The sequence below is a fragment of the Dendrobates tinctorius genome, unplaced genomic scaffold (assembly GCF_039654945.1).
Source record: "Dendrobates tinctorius isolate UK_male_01 unplaced genomic scaffold, ASM3965494v1 ptg000057l, whole genome shotgun sequence".
Lineage (NCBI taxonomy): Eukaryota > Metazoa > Chordata > Amphibia > Anura > Dendrobatidae > Dendrobates > Dendrobates tinctorius.
This window is the reverse complement of record NW_027361725.1, coordinates 27,367,501-27,387,431: the sequence shown is the minus strand read 5'-3', so window position 1 is coordinate 27,387,431 and position 19,931 is coordinate 27,367,501. Positions and strand designations below refer to the sequence as shown.

The window sequence follows — 19,931 nt, the reverse complement described above, 5'->3', positions numbered from 1 at the left end:
CTCACATCTAGATAAGTTCCTTAGTGGGTCTAGTTTTCAAAATGGGGTCATTTGTGGGGGGTTTCCACTGTTTAGGTACATTAGGGGCTCTCCAAAGGCAACATGACACCCGCAGACCATTCCATCAAAGTCTGCATTCCAAAACGTCACTACTTCCCTTCCGAGCCCCGACGTGTGCCCATACAGTAGTTTTCTCCCACATATGGGGTATCAGCATACTCAGGACAAATTGGACAACAACTTTTGGGGTCCAATTTCTCCTGGTACCCTTGGGAAAATAAAAAAATGGTGACTAAAAGATCATGTTTGTGGAAAAAATACGAATTTTTTTATTTTCACGCCCGGGCATTATAAACTTCTGTGAAGCACTGGGGGGTTCAAAGTGCTCACCACACATCTAGATAAGTTCCTTGGGGGGTCTAGTTTACAAAATGGTGTCATTTGTGGGGGGTTTCCACTGTTTAGGTACATTAGGGGCTCTCCAAAGGCAACATGACACCCGCAGACCATTCCATCAAAGTCTGCATTCCAAAACGTCACTGCTTCCCTTCCGAGCCCCGACGTGTGTCCATACAGTAGTTTTCTCCCACATATGGGGTGTCAGCGTACTCAGGCCAAATTGGACAACAACTTTTGGGGGTCCAATTTCTCCTGTTACCCTTGGGAAAATGAAAAAATTGGGGACTAATTGATCATGTTTCTGGAAAAAATACGATTTTTTTTATTTTCATGCCCTGGCATTATAAACTTCTGTGAAGCCCTTGGGGGTTCAAAGTGCTCACCTCACATCTAGATAAGTTCCTTAGTGGGTCTAGTTTTCAAAATGGGGTCATTTGTGGGGGGTTTCCACTGTTTGCAACATGACACCCGCAGACCATTCCATCAAAGTCTGCATTCCAAAACGTCACTACTTCCCTTCCGAGCCCCGACGTGTGCCCATACAGTAGTTTTCTCCCACATATGGGGTATCAGCATACTCAGGACAAATTGGACAACAACTTTTGGGGGTCCAATTTCTCCTGTTACCCTTGGGAAAATGAAAAAATTGGGGACTAATTGATCATGTTTCTGGAAAAAATACGAATTTTTTATTTTCACGCCCGGGCATTATAAACTTCTGTGAAGCACTGGGGGGGTCAAAGTGCTCACCACACATCTAGATAAGTTCCTTAGGGGGTCTAGTTTCCAAAATGGTGTCATTTGTGGGGGGTTTCCACTGTTTGGTACATCAGGGGTTTTCCAAACACGACATGGTGTCCGATCTCATTTCCAGCCAAAAACGTCAAATGGCGCTGCTTCCCTTCCGAGCTCTGCCATGCGCCCAAATAGTGGTTTACCCCCACATGTAGGGTATCAGCGTACTCAGGACAAATTGCACAATAACTTTTAGGGTCCTGTTACCCTTGGGAAAATAAAAATTGGGGTGAAAAGATCATTTTTGTGGAAAAAATATGATTTTTTAATTGTACGTTATAAACTTCTGTAAAGCCCTTGTGGGTTCAAAGTTCTCACCACATATCTAGATAAGTTCCTTGGGGGGTCTAGTTTCCAAAATGGGGTCACTTGTAGGGGGTTTTCACTGTTTAGGTACATCAGGGACTCTCCAAACGTTACATGGCGTCCAATCTGAATTCCAGCCAATTTTGCATTGAAAAAGTCAAACGGCGCTCCTTCCATTCTGAGCTCTGCCATGCACCGAAACAGTGGTTCCCCCCCACATATCAGGTATCTGCGTACTCAGGACAAATTGCACAATAACTTTTGCAGTCCAATTTCTCCTGTTAACCTTGGTAAAATAAAAAAAATTGAACCTGAAGTATTTTTTTTTATGAAAAAAAGTTAGATGTTCATTTTTTTTTTAAATATTCAAAAAAATTCCTGTGATGCACCTAAAGGGTTAATAAACTTCTTGAATGTGGTTTTGAGCACTTTAAGGGGTGCAGTTTTTAGAATGGTGTCACTTTTGGGTATTTTCTATCATATAGACCCCTCAAAGTGGCTTCAAATGTGATGTGGTCCTAAAAATAAAATGTTATTGTAAAAATGAGAAATCGCTGGTCAACTTTTAACCCTTATAACTTCCTAACAAAAAAAATTTTTGGTTCCAAAATTGTGCTGATGTAAAGTAAACGTGGGAAATGTTAGTTATCAAGTTTGTGTGCCGTATCTCTGTGATTTAAGGGCATAAAAATTCAAAGTTGGAAAATTGCAAAATTTTCAAAATTTTCGCCAAATTTCCGTTTTTCTCACAAATAAACGCAAGTTATTTGAATGAAATTTTACCACTAACATGAAGTACAATATGTCACGAAACAATGTCAGAATCACCGGGATCCATGAAAGCGTTCCAGAGATATGACCTCATAAAGGTACAGTGGTCAGAATTGTAAAAATTGGCCCGGTCATGAACGTGCAAACCACCCTTGGGGGTGAAGGGGTTAAAAGGGCAACACTGACTTGAACCTATTGGAAGAGGTAATTTCCACATGTGATAATACAACCTGTTAGCATTCGGGGCCTAACTGAGCCGCCGATTATATTACTGCCTATCATGTCTCTACCCCTTCCCCACCAGCCCTCCTATAGTTTCTTGACTCTTTCCCTTGCCATTTTGTGTGAATGGAGATCGAGACATGTTTGCGCGCACCAGGCAAATGCGTGTTCGTGCAGCATGCATGTGTACAGTTCAGATTGTTAAGTGCTTGGGAGTAATTACAGCTCACAGCATTGGGAGTGGTATCTAACAGCTCCCTGCTCCAGTAAGCCGGCTAAACAGGATCTCAAAGCTAATTATTTGCCGAATATTGTCATGTCTACAGGTAAATTTCATTTCTGGACATAAGTTTCTTTTACATGACTGATCAAGACAAATATTCAGTATGAAGTAAACTTCGAGCTCGGAGCTGGGAGCAAGAAAAATTAATCACCAGATTTTAATTTTAACTCCTTTATGTTACTTTTGGTGAAATAGATCAGTTTATTCTCCCATTGCATTGAGTGACTCAAGAAAATGTTAACATAGAACAAATCCTGTACAATTTGAGCACACAGCTAAATTTACAATTCAAATGCTGCAAGATCCTCACTATGGTAAAATGAGAGTAAAAACTACTGCTAGAAAATCACCAGATTTCTTAAAGATATAGGCCCCAACTCAAAGGTCTAATGCTCAAAAAGTGGCGTAAAAACTCTCAAAAGTTGCAAGACTTTTGGTGCAATTCTGAGTTGTGCCAAGATTTTGCAACTTACAAAAGAAGAAAACAGACTATGCATATATGTGGGATCACCACGCATGAAACAATTATAAGAAAATATAAATTTATATTTATTGCACAAAAGCAGCAAAAAAACACCACACATTAAAAACAGTCTAATCAACATGTACCCCGCTGGCTGCAGAATATAATGGCACTTAATATAAATCAATCAAGCTATTAATAAAGCTCCATATGATACAGACAATGCAGTAGGAGCAATAGAAAGATACAATCAAAAATGACTGGACAAGTTATTGTAACTCTGTAGTAATATAATATGCTAAATGCATAATAAACAGCAAAGAAAAACAATCGATAATCCCTAGTAAGAGCCCTGCAGTGTTTGGTAAATACCTGATAGAAAGAGGTAGGGAAAAGCCTGGGTAGCAAGTAGAGCTCCTCATGGAGTGAAATCACTTATTCAAAAGAGCTACTAAAGCTCAAAAATGAAAAAGCTAATGAAAGTGCGGTAATTCCACACCCCAAACTGGAGTGCAATACATCACCCAGAAGCAGAACAGTCAAAAAGTCCAGTCAAAGTCGCCCCAACGTCTGTATAAAGAGCCAGCAGCCACAGCGGGATACAGTAACCCACGCGTTCCGACACCGCAGGTGTCTTTCTCAAGGTGAGTGTGTCTTGAGAAAGACACCTGCGGTGTCGGAACGCGTGGGTTACTGTATCCCGCTGTGGCTGCTGGCTCTTTATACAGACGTTGGGGCGACTTTGACTGGACTTTTTGACTGTTCTGCTTCTGGGTGATGTATTGCACTCCAGTTTGGGGTGTGGAATTACCGCACTTTCATTAGCTTTTTCATTTTTGAGCTTTAGTAGCTCTTTTGAATAAGTGATTTCACTCCATGAGGAGCTCTACTTGCTACCCAGGCTTTTCCCTACCTCTTTCTATCAGGTATTTACCAAACACTGCAGGGCTCTTACTAGGGATTATCGATTGTTTTTCTTTGCTGTTTATTATGCATTTAGCATATTATATTACTACAGAGTTACAATAACTTGTCCAGTCATTTTTGATTGTATCTTTCTATTGCTCCTACTGCATTGTCTGTATCATATGGAGCTTTATTAATAGCTTGATTGATTTATATTAAGTGCCATTATATTCTGCAGCCAGCGGGGTACATGTTGATTAGACTGTTAATTGTTTTTGTGTGGTGTTTTTTTGCTGCTTTTGTGCAGTAAATAAAAATTTATATTTTCTTATAATTGTTTCATGCGTGGTGATCCCACATATATGCATAGTCTGTTTTCTTCTTTTGTTTATTGATCCAATTTACTTGCATGTGGTGATCCCTGCATTAGTATACTGTTTAGGTATAGTTGGATGGTGCCCACTCATTTGCATTTCATTAAGATTTTGCAACTTTTGTCAATTTAAACACCAGTTTCTCCTAGTTCTGCCGAAGTGGGCAGTGTTGGGGCATGATGTCATAGCTCATCTAATTCATTTTTTTAAATAGAAGTAATTCAGAATAAATGAAACATTCAAATGTAAATTGGTGTACATTTATTCAGCAACTACAAAAGAAAAAACCCAGAAAATTGCACTTCAAAACATAATCCGCTACCTAAAGGCTCCATAAGAAAGAAGACTGTGTTCCCTAAAGAATGGTGAGGTGAATAGAAGTGAACAAGCTGATCATTCTTTCTTTAAAAATATAGTTCTTGTATTGTAAGGCTTCATATAGGAGACTGTAGGAATGGTCACGTCATAGTGTAAGCCGGCTTTATGTATCATTACATTCATTTTTAGCACTGAAACTCTATTGTAGGCGAATAAACAGAATATCGTACAAATTGTGTAGGATAAGGACATGCCCCACCTTGTTATAAAGATCTATGTACATACATTAACAAATCTTTACAGCTTTAAAGTATAAATCCTTCATTAACTCCGCTTCATTTACAGAAAAGGAAGGTGTGCAAAACCGGTCAACGCTACACGTGTAGTCGGTGTAACAAGGCTTACAGTAGGACTCAGCAGAATCTACATTGTTAGAACATGGAACAGAGTCTAGATGTTGGGAAAAAAAAAAATACTTTGTCACCATATTTCACAATACAAACTGCATACATTGGTACATTTCTTAAACCTAAAGGGGCTGATGAACTTGCTATGAAAATTAATGTCAGTGTCAAGCTAGGTGGACAAAGATTGAATACTGTTCAACTTGTGAGCTTTCTCGCTCACAACATGCTAATCTGGATTATACATAAAAAGTACATCAGCCTCATTAGGTCCAAGTCCTATTGAATAATGCATGCCCTTTGTTTTTTGGAAATCTGATGACAGAGTGGTCTCAAACAGACAGCGCCCGACGTCCAAAAGATGCAAAATTTAGATCCGACTGCCAGTGCTGCAATGCACTCCTGAGTGATAGCTTCTTGGAGCCACAGCAGGACTTGTACCATATTGTATTTTATACAGATGGCAGATGTTCAAGTGTCCACAGAGCTTACATCCTTTGCACAGAAGTAGTGGACAACCACACCGTTTGGATAGCGAGCAAATGCACTGTGAACAAAAAAAAAATACAAGTTACAGGAGTTGTAAAACGCAATGATATTCCAGTGTAACACTGGTGTCTCTGGTCACTGTACAGCCCTAACATAAAGCAGGCTACTAGAATATCTGCTGGGTGAGGTTTAGGAAGAAAGGCACACAAGCAGATTATTCCCCAACAAGGCACACCACTGCTTCTGAACAGCACCTAGCGTGGCAGGAATCTCTCAGTGAGACTGGAAAACAGCACGTTACTGACAACACTGAGGACTATCAGCTAAAGTGCTCGATGAGCTTTATAAATATGGTACTGGTACAGATAACTATTTTCAGGGGAATTGTGCCAGTTATGGGCCTTGTGCGCAGAGCAACACAATGGCATGTCTGCAGAGATAAAAGGGACTAAATATGGATTAATATTTTCTCTTTAAGATACTGCTATTGAGTGCCTGTAATAGGGCATTTGGTGAAACCTAGGGAAATTTTCTCTTTAAGGCCACGCTCAGTATTTGGTCAGTATTTTACCTCAGTATTCGTAAGTTGAAATCAGGAGTGGGTGTTCAGACCTTGTGGTCCTCTCCTTGTTATTACCCTTCCCCCCCTTTTTCCCCGTCCCCCCCCCCCCACTCCCCTCCTTTCTTATTTGTATTTAAATGTTCAATAAAAATTATTGGAAAAGAAATCAGGAGTGAGTGATAAATACAGAAGTGGTGACATATTTCTATTATACTCTTCCTCTCATTGTAATCCAAAGCCAGATTAGGAACAAATACTGATGTAAAACACTGACCAAATACTGAACATGTGTACGTGACCTAAAAGGTTTTGTATGAATCAAAGAGGTAAAAAAAAAAAAAAAAACCTCTAAAGCTTCCATAAGTGGCATAAAAACTGTCAGATTGAACCCACAGATGTTTTTAAGTGCCATGTTATGGACTTATACAAAACAAATCCATAATATACAGTGGGTACGGAAAGTATTCAGACACCTTTACATTTTTCACTCTTTGTTTCATTGCAGCCATGTGGTAAATTCAAAAACGTTCATTTTTTTCTCATTAATGTACACTCTGCACCCCATCTTGACTGGAAAAAACATGTAGAATTTTTTGCAAATGTAATAAAAAAGAAAAACTGAAATATCACATGGTCATAAGTATTCAGACCCTTTGCTCAGACACTCAAGTCACATGCTGTCCATTTCCTTGTGATCCTCCTTGAGATGGTTCTACTCCTTCATTGGAGTCCAGCGGTGTTTAATTAAACTGATAGGACTTGATTTGTAAAGGCAGACGTCTGTCTATATAAGACCTCACAGTGCTTGTCAGACCAACAGAGAATCATGAGGTCAAAGGAACTGGCTAAGGAGCTCAGAGAAAGAATTGTGGCAAGCCACAGATCTGGCCAAGGATACAAAATAATTTCTACAGTACTCAAGGTTCTAAGAGCACAGTGGCCTCCATAATCCTTAAATGGAAGAAGTTTGGGACCACCAGAAGTCTTCCTAGACCTGGCCTCCCAGCCAAACTGAGCAATCGTGGGAGAAGAGCCTTGGTGAGAGAGGTAAATAAGAACCCCAAGATCACTGTGGCTAAGCTCCACAGATGCAGAAGGAAGATGGGAGAAAGTTCCACAAAGTCAACTATCACTGCAGCCTTCCAACAGTTGGGCCATTATGGAAGAGTGGCCCGAAGGAAGCCTCTTCTCAGTACAAGACATATGAAAGAGCCAGCATAGAGTTTGCTAAAAAAGCAAAACAAAAAAAAAAAAAAAAAAAACAAACACGAAAGACTCACATACTATGAGAAAGAAGATTCTCTGGTCTGATGAGACGAAAATAGACCTTTTTGGTGATTATTCTAAGGGGTATGTGTGGAGAAAACCAGGCACTGCTCATCACCTGCCCAATACAATCCCAACAGTGAAACATGGTGGTGGCAGCATCATGCTATGGGGGTGTTTTTCAGCTTCAGGGACAGGACGACTGGTTGCAATTGAAGGAAACAGACCTCAGACTTGGCCGAAGGTTCACCTTCCAACAAGACAATGACTTTAAGCACACAGCTAAAACAACAAAAGTAGTGGCTTCAGAACAACTCTGTGACCATTCTTGACTGACCCAGCCAGAGACCTGACCTAAACCCAATTGAGCGTCTCTGGAGAAACCTGAAAATGGCTGTCCACCAACGTTCACCATCCACCCTGTCAGAACTGGAGAGGATCCCCAAGTCCAGGTGTGAAAAACTTGTTGCATCATTCCCAAGATGACTCATGGCTGTACTAGCTCAAAAGGGTGCTTCTACTCAATACTGAGCAAATGGTCTCAATACTTATGACCATGTGATATTTCAGTTTTTCTTTTTCAATAAATTTACAAAAACTTCTACATTTGTTTTTTTTCAGTCAAGATGGCTGGACAGACATCTGACTGGGATGATTTAGCGAATCCTGCTTTGAGCAGGGGGTTGGACAAGATCGCCCAGGATGTCCCTTCCAACTCTACGATTCTATGAAGATGGGGTGCAGAGTATACATTAATGAGAAAAAAAATGTACTTTTTTAAAATTTACCAAATGGCTGCAATGGAACAAAGTGAAAAATTTAAAGTGGTCTGAATACTTTCCGTACCCACTGTAGTTATGTGTATAACTTTAAGTATGTGTTGTGTCCGCTTGTGATTAGTCAGAAAGAGGAAAGGGTACATGCCCCCAGTAAAAATGTCTCTGTTCATGCCCACTTGAGACTATAAAACAAAAAATGAAAAAAAACTTTAAGTGGCAAATATATTGCCAATAGCTCCACCATGGATAAGAAAATTACAAAAAAAAAAAAAAAAAAAAAAAAAGCTTTATTCTGCTTGGCTTTGCCTGCTATTTCGGGTTACTAGGTCAACATTAAAAAACTGGCACAAGGTCCTTTTTAAAAGGTATTTTTTCAATTTCATTTACATTATTTTGCAATCCTACTGGGGATTTGACTATAATTGCTTTGTTGCTGATCTAATATTGGGCCTAAAATAAATACAAGGATAGCACACCGGGTGCATACATTAGCGCCCTTATCTGCCATAGAAACAGAGGAAACCTACTTCTATATACTCATAACTTCGGTATCCAAGGGTGTAAACGTCGACGATCAGAGTTCTTTCCAATCCAATGCCTCGGAGCCCGCCATCCCCACTGTGCTGCACATTCCTCATGCTTAGCACTCACTACAGCACACATCCAAGGCAGAACACAGTATATCTGCCGCTACATTTCTTTACCTGTTTCCAATCTTTTTTTTGCAAACACTGCAAATCTTTTCTTCTGTAATAACACATTTGACCTGTTGATGGGAAATCCTCTCCTCTTGTACCTGCAAAACATTAAAAATAAAAAAAAAAAAAAAAAAAAAAAATCAGTATTTCATATTTGGTTTATATAAAGGGTCATCATTTGCAACTACAGAATAACATTTGTACTACGGTACATATTAAGACACATCGGAAAAACTGATGTAGGATCTGCCACGGCCCCTCAGCTGCTCCTGTGGTCTGAGATCTTGGCTCTCCATTGAGCAGAGATCTAAATCTGTGTATGAGCCGCCTCTCGTGCCATTTTCTTGAAGACAGCCAGGACGTCAATGTGCTCAAGCGCCGCCCGCGGAAGTTTAAACCAAGACGACGAAAAGTTCAAGCAATAAATATGCTAGAAACACTGAAATCCAGCTATGAACAGTGTTATAATACCTAGGGAACCAGCACATCACGATCCGGTCACACCAATCAGTGAGCAGAGACGCACTTTGACTCAACAGTGACTGCACTTCCTCTTTTCAGCGTGGAGAGGTTTCAGAGTGGTCACTGTTGTTCCCATCCCCTGCTTTTTCCTACTCCACCCAATCCCCCTCCGAGCACTGATCAGCACTTGATTGCTCAATTTCTGGCAGTCTTTTTGTTCGTCATACAGCTGCTGAGCACTGGTCAGTGACACTGCTCGCTTTTGGCCAGGACTTTTTTTCTGTCACTTACCTGTGACTGTGCTTACAATGGGACAAATGCTCCTTCCCTTCCGAGCCCTGCCGTGCGCCCAAACAGTAGTTTTCCTCCACATATCAAAATACTCAGGAGAAATCGCACAACAAATTTTGGGGTCTGGTCTCTCCTGTTACCTTTATGACAATAAAAAATTTGGGGCTAAAGTAAAAATTTGTTTAAAAAAAAAAAAAAGTAAAAATGTTCTTTTTTTTCCTTCCATAATGCTTTAATTTATGTGAAGCACCTGAAGGGTTAATAAACTTCTTGAATGTGGTTTCCAGGACTTGGGGTGGGGGGGGGGGGCTGAGCAGTTCTTAAGAATGGTGCCACTTTGGGGTACTTTTGGTCAGATTCCCTCAAAGTCACTTCAAATGTTATGTGGTCTCAAAAAAAGTTTTGTAAATTTTTCTGGAAGAATGAGAAATTGCTGGCCAACTTTTAACCCTTAACTTCCTAACAGCAACAAGAAAAAGTTTCAAAAATTGTGCTGATGTAAAGTAGACATTTGGGAAATGTTATTTAACTATTTTGCGTGACAAAACTCTGGATTAACGGCATACAAATTAAAAGTTTGAAAATTGAGAACGTTTCAACATTTTCGCCAAATTTCCGATATTTTCACAAATAAACACAAGTCATATTGAACAAACGTCACCACCATCATGAAGTACAATGTCACAAAAAAACAAAATCGTAGAAACAGTGGGATCCGTTGAAGCGTTCCAGAGTTATTACCACAAAGTGAAACTCGTCAGAATTGTAAAATTTGGCCTGGTTATGAAGGTGCAAAGAGCTTGGGGGAAGGGGGGGGGGGGAGCAAAGGTACCCTCTCACATTCAAATATATGAACAGTCATAGTCTCAATTGCTTACACAATCCTTTTTTGCCAATCCTATGACTACACACATTACATAGTTGTTGGCCAATGATTTTCAATACGCAGAAGTGTTCTTTGAGAGCTATTGTCCGATTCCTCTAGCAGCATACCTATATTCCTGCCAAAGAAAATGATTTGCCACTGACAGGTGGATTCTTCTCTCTCCCAAATTTGCTTTTGAGAGGTGAGGAATAATTTAACAAATTTTTGTTTATAAAAAATTAACTGGAAATGTTACCAGCTACGTGGGTATGGAGTATAAAATGTTTAAAATGTCTAATTTCATGTATTTCCCCTATTTATTTTCTCTGGGGTTTCTTGACAATTTTACACTAATGTCTTGCATAAATAAAAACCTAAATGTATAAAATTTTATTTTATACTTTTTTTTTAATGCAGCTCAGTGGTGTAAAGATTGGACAGAAATCCCAGGCAGAGAAAGTAAAGAGGGGGAATTACCGGTACTTAAAATGAAACAATTAGAGAAAAAAAAAAAAAAAAAAAAAAAGTAGAAAGTGGAAAATGTGAGCAGACGTGTGTGGGTACAGCTCCTGCAGCAAACTTTGCATGTGGTGAAAGAAAAGGTGGGAGAAGTCGAGAAAAGTGTCAGTTCTGCGGGGGACTATATAATAAGAGCCGAGAAGGGGTGTAAGCAAATGGCAGTGGCTCTAACCACTGTACAAGCCAAAGCGGATGATCTAGAAACATGGATTTTTGTGATAACTCACCGTAAAATACTTTTCTCAGAGACGCTCATTGGGGGACACATACTGTGGGTGTATGCTTCTGCCGCTAGGAGGCTGACATTAAGTGAAAAAAAGAGGTTAGCTCCTCCTCCGTCGTATACACCCTCGCCCCTATTGCGGGCGGAACTCAGTTTGGTGCCAAAGCAGTAGGACAACAAAATCAGCCTTAATACAGGTACATGCCCAGAAAAGGACCACCCTTATATCACATAAATGCGTATTAACTAAACAAAAACAGAGCCAACTGGCTAATAGGGTGGGGGCTGTGTCCCCCAATGAGCGTCTCGGAGAAAAGGATTTTACGGTAAGTTATCACAAAAATCCATGTTTCTCCTTCGCCTCATTGGGGGACACAGATACTGTGGGATGTCCTAAAGCAGTCCCTGGGTGGGAGAATTGACTCACCGATCCAAGCTACATGGACCTCTTGTTTAAAAGGTGCCCCACCGCTGCTTGAAGAATCCTTCTACCCAGGCTCGCATCCGCCGAGGCCTGAGCATGGATATTATAATGTTTGGCAAATGTGTGCAGGCTGGACCAGGTTGTTGAGTTTTGAGAAAGAACAAGCTATTGTTCGAAACGCGTAATCTACTGCTTGTTACTCATGTGAACATACCATTTTTTGCTCTGTCTTGGATTTGTTATTAACAATAAATTGGACTTGAATTTGCAAAGCTGGACCTTTTTTTTCCCCTTTTCCTTGGTCATTGCGTGAAGACTGCACGTGCTCCGGGCTATCCATTATACATGCCTTCAGGTGACCTGGCTTTTTTTTCCTTTTTTGCCGGCTTTGCAAAACTGTTCCGTCGAAGCCCGGTGCTGAAGCGCCCACTGCCCGGGTAGAGTGCGCTCTGATCCCTGCTGGAATCGGCGTGCCTCTAATGCGGTAGCACTCATGAATAGTCAAACGAATCCATCTGGCTATGGTCGATTTCGAGGCAGCGAGTCCCTTCCTGCGCCCTTCGGGGAGCACGAACAGCGTGTCCGTCTGACGAAAGGGTGCCGTCCGCGACACGTACCTCCGGAGGGCTCTTACCAGGTCTAACATGTGAAGAGCCATTTCCACACGGTGCACCGGTGCTGGACAAAATGAAGGCAAAACAACATCTTCATTAATGAGAAAAGAGGACACGACTTTCAGAAGAAAAGGAGGGGCTGGTCTGAGGACCACCTTATCCTTATGGAAAGTGAGGAACGGAGCTCGGCAGCCCGCATGATGGAAGTGATGGCCACTAGGAACACCACTTTCCAGGAAAGGTACCTCAAAGAGATATCCTGAAGCAGTTCAAAAGGAGCTTCCTGCAGAACACTTAGGACCAGGTTAAGGTCCCAGTTGTCCATAGGCGCCTTATAGGGAGGTACCAAGTGGGAGACTCCCTGAATGAAAAGTCTTCACCTGCAAATTGGTAGCAATTCTGCGCTGGAACAGGACGGATAAGGCTGATATTTGTCTCCTGAAGCAACTTGGGGCAAAGCCCAAGTCCAATGCTCTACCGACTGAGCTATCCGTGCTCTCTAAGCCGGACTGGAGAAAAGCCAAGATGTTGGGGATCGAGAATCTCAGCGGAGAAACACCAAGCAAAGAACACCTTCCAGGTGTGGTGGTAAATTCATGCTGAAGCAGGCTTCCAGGCGCTAATCATTGTAGCGACCACCTCGCTCCCGAACCCTGCCTGGGTTAGAATCCAAGATTCAATGGCCATGCCGTCAAACACAGGGTCTCTGAGTTCGGTGGCAAATCAGCCCTTGAGACAGTAGATCTGGGCGCTCTGGCAGGCGCCAAGGAACGTCGGCAAGCAGCTGCATTAGATCTGCGTCCCACGCTTGACGGGGCCAGCAGAATCGCCGGCACCCCTTCCGTCAGTCTTGATCTTTTTGATGACTCTTGGAAGTAGTGGCAGTGGGGGAAATAGATATGGGAGGCGAAACTGGTTCCATGGCAGAACCAACGCGTCAACCGCAAATGCCTGCGGGTCCCTGGCCTGAGCGACATATGTGGTCACCTTGGCATTCACTCTGGAAGCCATCAGGTCCACATCCGGAGCTCCTCATAGTTGACAAATCTGCTGAAAAACTTCGGGATGTAGAGACCACTCTCCGGATGCAAGACCCTGCCGGCTGAGAAAGTCTGCTGCCCAATTTTCCACGCCCCGGAATGTAGACAGCTGAAATCACCGAGTGGTTTGCTTCGACCCACTGAGGAATGAGCCCCACCTCACGCATGGTTTCTCTGCTGCAGGTGCCCCCTTGATGATTTATGTAAGCCACCGCCGTGGCGTTGTCCGATTGAGACCTGCCGCTCCCTATCCTGGTTGGGGCGGCCTGAGGCGGTGGAATTGGCCGCTCTAGTCCACCCGGGGTTGCGAAAGGCCCGAAAATGTGCCTGAAAACGGGTGACAAAAAAGCGTTTTGACCTTTTGTTGAGGGAGAAACTCGCTCTTTCCTCCTGTGGAGTCGGAGATAAGTTGATCCAACCTCTCCCCAAAAAGGTGGCCGCACTGATAAGGCAGGGAAGTCAAGGACTTCTTAGAAGTAGAATCGGCCCGCCATGTCCTTAACCATAGGTGTCACGCCCGCCACCGATACTCACCTGCAAGGTCCTGTGCGCACCCACTCCCCGGCGCATCCCCGCTCCTGACCTCCGGCCTCCCCGACGTCGGTCCCACGCTCCTGTGGCCGGCGCTCTGACTACACCATGTGACGCGGTGGCTCCGCCCGCAACATGGCGGAGCCCATAGTTTATTTCTGGCCGGCGTCTCCCCAGGTAAGACGCCTGTGTATCGTTCCCGGGTCGCTGTCCTTTTGGCCAGCGCTCAGTACGCTCTCAGGCCCTGCATATTCCCTTTGCATTGCTTAGTTAGTGTTTCTGCTGTCTCTCGGTGTTCGCCATCCCGGCGGTCCTGGTTCCCCCTCGCCTCAGGTGCCTTCACCTCTCTTTGTCCCTGCCGTCCTTTCTTTGTGCTTGCTCTCCTGTGACCCTCTTGTCCGTGTACTCTCTTACCCCTTTTCTCTCTTGCAGCCTCCAGCCACTACCAGCTCCGAACCCTCCAAGTCTCTGCGTTTCTCTGGCTCCTTCCGCTGTCTCCCGTACCGCTGCTCCGCTGACTCTCCACCCTAGTTCCCCTGGTGCTCAGTCGCCCCTTTGGCTCCGGCTGTCACGGTTCCATCCCTTGTGGGCCTGCCCCTAACACTCCCTGTATAGGGGGTGGCTCCACCTGGTCCAGCTCGCCCGCAGGGGCTCTGGAGCCGTGACCCAGAGGGTCCACTCCGGGTTACTCTCTTTATTTTGCCATCCTAAGCACATTCCGTAACAATAGGGCTCTTCTGATAGAAATTGCATTAGCGGCAGCAAGTGCCGAGCAATTGTCCGCATCCAAAGACGCATTGATTACATAGTGTCCGGCCATCGCCATCTGACCTGGGTAGATCCTGCTCCTGCGCGACCTTGTTTAAGGTTTCTGACCATGATATCATAGCCTTGGCTACCCAAGTTGCTGCGAATGAGGGAGCGAGCGCTGACCCGGATGCCTCATACTGAGCGAGCTAAGCTCTCTATAAGGCGGTCCGTGGGATCCTTAATTGAAGAAACACTAGGGGCGGATAGCAGGGTCTTAGAGGCTAGGCGCGAAACCGGAGGATCCACCATCGGGGATTCCATCCATTTTTTACGGAGGTCCGGAGCAAACTGATACCTAGTTTCGAGTGCCTTTTTCACCCGAGAAACGCCTGTCTGGACGTTCTCTGTGCCGCTGCACTATGTCCTCAAACACCGGGTGAGAGGAAAAAATTCTGTGCGGGCGCTTCACTTGCTTACATGCCACTTCATGCCCCGTAGTCACTGCGGGATCATCCTCAATCCCCAAGGTCTGATTGACGGCTTCTATGAGGCTGTCCACTTTCACGTGACGCTGGAGTATCCAGGTCAAGGGGCTCGTCTGAGTCGAATTCTGAGGTCTGCTCGCTATCAACCACTGGTGACGGGGAGGGAGAAGCAGAACTTACGGATGCCAAGACACCGGATGGACAGGTCGACACCGTGTGGATTAGTTTCCCTCGGGTCTGCCTGGAGTGAGAGCGGCCCCTGCAGGCTAGAAGCTCTTGTGAGGTGGAGGTCCCCTCCAAGGCAGGCGAGCCACTATCCCTGCCCCCATCTGAGGCCTGAAGGGATTCAATTGCATGAACTTTGTCAGTGATAGGGCCCACACTGGGGGGCTTGGTACATTGGTCGCGGTCGCAGGGGAGGACAGACACTGAGGTTCTGTTAGGCGTAGGGTTGCGGGCGCTGCACAGCGGGAATCCCGAGCCTTGTCCTCTGCGGTCTGCCCACACCAGCATTGTGGGTTTGGTCGCAGGGGAGGGCTCCTGGGCGCGTTTGGAGTCGCCGGCTTTGCATAATCGCTTGCTCTGCGCCCGCGGAAACACAGCCCGACAAGAGATGCATGCTGCTTCTTCAGACATGCTGTATCTGTCCGCTGCTGGGGATAGGGGGAAGCACCTTGTTTTCCCTGTGGTCTCCCGGGAAGCACTTACCCCAGTTCTGTACCCCCCCGTTCCTGGACGCCTCCGCACAAAAATCGCGCCCCACCAGCTGTGGGGCGGACCGCCAGCATATAAACCGGTCCAGGGGTGGTACTTCTGGGTCTGCGGCCTAGCCGTGCTTCGAAGCCGGGGACTAAATTTATCACCCGCCGCCCAAGCCTGGGGGGCGGGCCGCTGGAAGTGACGCGTAGCCCGGAGGCGGAACATCCGGTCGCGACTTAGCTTCGGCTAAAGCCGCGGCCTCAATTTATCTCCTGCCCGCGACGGGGGGGGGCGACTCCATGGTGCCACAAAAAAAAAAATAGCGCTACTTACTGGCGCTGGCTTCTCCGCACCGCTCAGCAGCCACTGGCCGGTGGCATCCGACAGCTAAGGGCTCCAGCCCCGGATCTTCGCCGCAGGAGCCCTCCCAGGCCCTCTCCTCACTGACGATCCTCTTCAGTTTCCCAGCTCAGGTATGTGAGGGGGCCTTGACAAAATAGGACGGTGCAGGCACCCTAGCTCCATCTAACCCCTTCAGAGGGTGAGGAGAAGGACCGTCCGCCGCCTTGCAGCACCGCAGTCTAAGCATTGGTGGAGCAGTGGGGGCCGCATGGACTAGTCTTGTGCCTCTGTACAGCCCATGGTTTCAATACCTAGGGGTGGTCAGGGCCAAGCCCAACATTGTGTCCCACGTTGCGGGAGAGGATACGTGGAGGGACACTCGCACGTGCTCGCCCGTTGATGGTTTGGGGAAATCGGACCCTTTTAATAGGATCCGCTGCCCCTGTCTTATCCTCAGACTGTAAAAATAAAATAAAAAAAGGTCTGGGGAAAACGGCCCAGATATGTCCCACGGTGCAGGAGAGGATACGTGGAGACGATACTCAACACGTGCTCGCCCGTTGATGGTTTGGGGAGATCAGACACTTTCAATAGGGTCCGTCGCCCCTGTCTCATCTTCATGGGAAAAGAAGAAAAAAAAGAAAGTCTGGAGTAAAACCAGACGTGTGTGCCTCCATGGACACTAAGCAAAAAACTGAGTTCCGTCCGCAATAGGGTGAGGGTGTATACGACGGAGGAGGAGCTAACCTCTTTTTTTCACTTAGTGTCAGCCTCCTAGCGGCAGAAGCATACACCCACAGTATCTGTGTCCCCCAATCAGGCGAAGGAGAAAACAGATCCCGGCGCAATAACCTGAGACTGATCGGTGTACCAGAAAAAGTTGAGGGTAACAACCCTACAGAGTTTTCTGAGAAGTGGATACTGGATAAATTGGGTGCTGATAAATTGTCCTGATTCTATGCCATCGAAGGAGCCCATAGGGTCCCCACGCGTCCCCTCCCCTTAGACATCCCTTGCGGGCTGTAATAGCCAAAATATTTCACTATCGGGACAGAGATACTATTTTGAAGCTTGCTAGGGATCACCCTGATCTTGTAATTAACGTCTCTGCAGGCTCCATCTTTCCGAATTATTCAATTGAAGTACAGAAACAGAGAGCCGAGTTTATTAGCATCAAGAAGAGGTTGCGGGAGATTGGTGTGGTATATTCCATGTTATATCTGGTTAAGCTGTGGATCGTGGCTGCGGATAAAGTCCATTTTCTCTGAGGCCAAATATGCACTCAGGTGGCTGGACTGCAACGAGAAACAACTGCGGATGGAGAAGGCAGAGGATTCTGCGGACTGAGGGTCTCATGACCTGTGCGTCTGTTCTGTCATCTGGTGTCCCCGGTGGTGTTATGGGGATCTCTGTGGAGAGTTAATTGTTTAAGTTTTGCTCGCAAGGTCAAGTCATTACGGACCCCTGTGTTCAGGGATCCGATGTGGGACGGGATATGGAGAGATTAAGGATGGTTATGGACAATGTACGCCAATTTTTCCATCACAGGAAAGATGTTTTGATTTTTCCGCTTTGCTGTTCTTTGTTTGGGGGGGGGGGGGGGGAGAAGGGGGATTATGGGAAATGTTTACGTCAAGCTTCCTATTCAGGCTGTATACATGCTGATACACATTTTGTATTATATGCAAGTTTGAATTTTAATAGTACGTGATATAAAAATTTTAAGCTGGAATGTTAGAGGCCTGGCAGCGGGTGTTAAACAGGTAGTTTTTCAATTCCTGTGCGAAGCAATGCCAGCTGTGGTCTTTTTGCAGGAGTCCCATTTGGTCTCTTGAAAGGTCTCATATACTGAATGGGCGCTGGATACAAGAAAGCTACTATGCTACGGATTCTGCATATTCAAGGGGAGTCAGTATTTTTATATGTAGGAGAAAACAGTTTGAAAAGCTTACTTCACTTATTGATTCGGAGGGGCGATATGTGTGTTTACTCTGTAAACTCAGTAATAGGTCTATGTTGCTTTTATCTGTCTACATTCCGCCGCCATATAATAGCAAGCTGTACCTGAAGATACTAGAAATTATTGCAGAGCTCCCTGGGATCCAGTGTCTGGTGATGGGGGACTTTAACAATGTACCTGACTCTCACTGGGATAGAGGCGGGGGGGGGGGGGCACACAAAGCAGGGGGCATCTATACTCCTTTCGGGGCGTTATGGGAGACATCTATGACTGACTTGTGGAGGAGTGGCAACCCTGGAGTGCGTAAATTCTCGTGTTTCTCAACAACTTTCTCCTCAATGTCAAGGATTGATTTGGCACTGGGGGATGAGCAGATGCTGAGCCTTGTGACTGATGTGGGCTATCTGACCAGAACGATGTCTGACCACTCCCCAGTGTATGTGTTGCTTGGTGACAGGGTCAAATGATCAATAGTAGACCTATCTGGCGCTTAAACCCCTTCTGGTTACAGCTTATTGATAAAGGAGGTGACTTGGGGAGGGAACTTCGGGAGTATTTTATGACCAATAGGGGTACAGCACATGAGGGGATTGTTTGGGAAGCTATGAAAGCTTTTTTAGGGGGCTGTGTATTAAAGAGATATCCAAGATCCAAACAAGCACTAAGCAGAAGGATCAGCTGGCATTCCGGGAGTTGGAGGACACAGATTCATAACCCATCCACTCGGGCACAAGAGGCGCTAAAAAAGGCTCAGGCCGGAGTTAATGCACGGTCATTGCGGTCAGCTGGGCGGAAAAAGATGTTCCGTACTATGCAAAATTTTGAGGCGGGAGAGAGAGACGGCCATCTCTTGGCTCTACTGGTTGCTGAACAAAGACAGCGCTTACAGTCGCCTTAATGCCCTATTTTCCTTATTTAGTGGTATGAGGCCGGGGTGCCCCCTGTCTCCCCTCCTGTTTGCCATAGCAATTGAGCCACTAGCGGCGGTAATAAGACGGGAGCAAAATATTGTGGGATTCCAATACGGAACACACGAGGAAAAGGTGTCACTCTATGCAGACGACATGCTGTTTTTGGGGGATGTGGGGATTTCTTTGAGGGCAGTGATGACGGTCCTTGATGAATATACCGGTGTATCTGGGATACGTATTAATTGGGATAAATCGGTGCTGCCGCTGGACCCCTGTTGATAGAGATTGTTTAACTCAACTACAGGTAGTAAAGGAAGTTACATATCTGGGTATTAAGGAATCAAACAATCTTATGGACTATGAGAGGCTTAATTTGGCTCCGCTATTGTGTAAGTTTAAATGGAAGATCGCGACGTAGAGGAAGCTAAACTTGACAACGGCCGGGCGGGCAAACTTAATTACGATGACACTCATGCCTCAGCTTTGTATGTGCTGCATAATGCACCGATCTGGTTACCTCAGAACACATTTTATAGCATTAATGCCATCTTCCGGGATTTGATATGGAAGGGAGGTCGAGCACGTATCAAGCTAGAGTTGTTGCAGCGCGCTAAAGACGGAGGCCTGGCTGTCCCCAATCCATGGTTATATTACATTAACATAAGGTGGGATGGGGGGGGGAGATGACATTTTCTAGCTCAGTGGGGAAGGTTATATCTCACATGATGGGGAAGGGTCCACTGTTGGCTTCCTTGGAGGCGGGCAGATTTCAGCTGAGTT

General features: G+C 45.1%; 1 protein-coding gene across 1 annotated transcript in view; it reads right to left on the bottom strand.

Annotated features, from left to right (window-relative positions):
• Positions 1–4,765: 4,765 nt before the first annotated feature.
• The window catches only part of VPS39 (VPS39 subunit of HOPS complex), a 116,534-nt gene continuing 101,368 nt past the window's right edge, over positions 4,766–19,931 (bottom strand). The window contains exons 24-25 of the mRNA XM_073577854.1: positions 9,042–9,133; positions 4,766–5,788 (exon numbers count right to left, since the gene is read on the bottom strand). Coding sequence (XP_073433955.1) covers positions 5,713–5,788; positions 9,042–9,133 — 168 coding nt within the window. The 3' untranslated portion in view covers positions 4,766–5,712. The remainder of the gene's footprint in view (positions 5,789–9,041; positions 9,134–19,931) is intronic.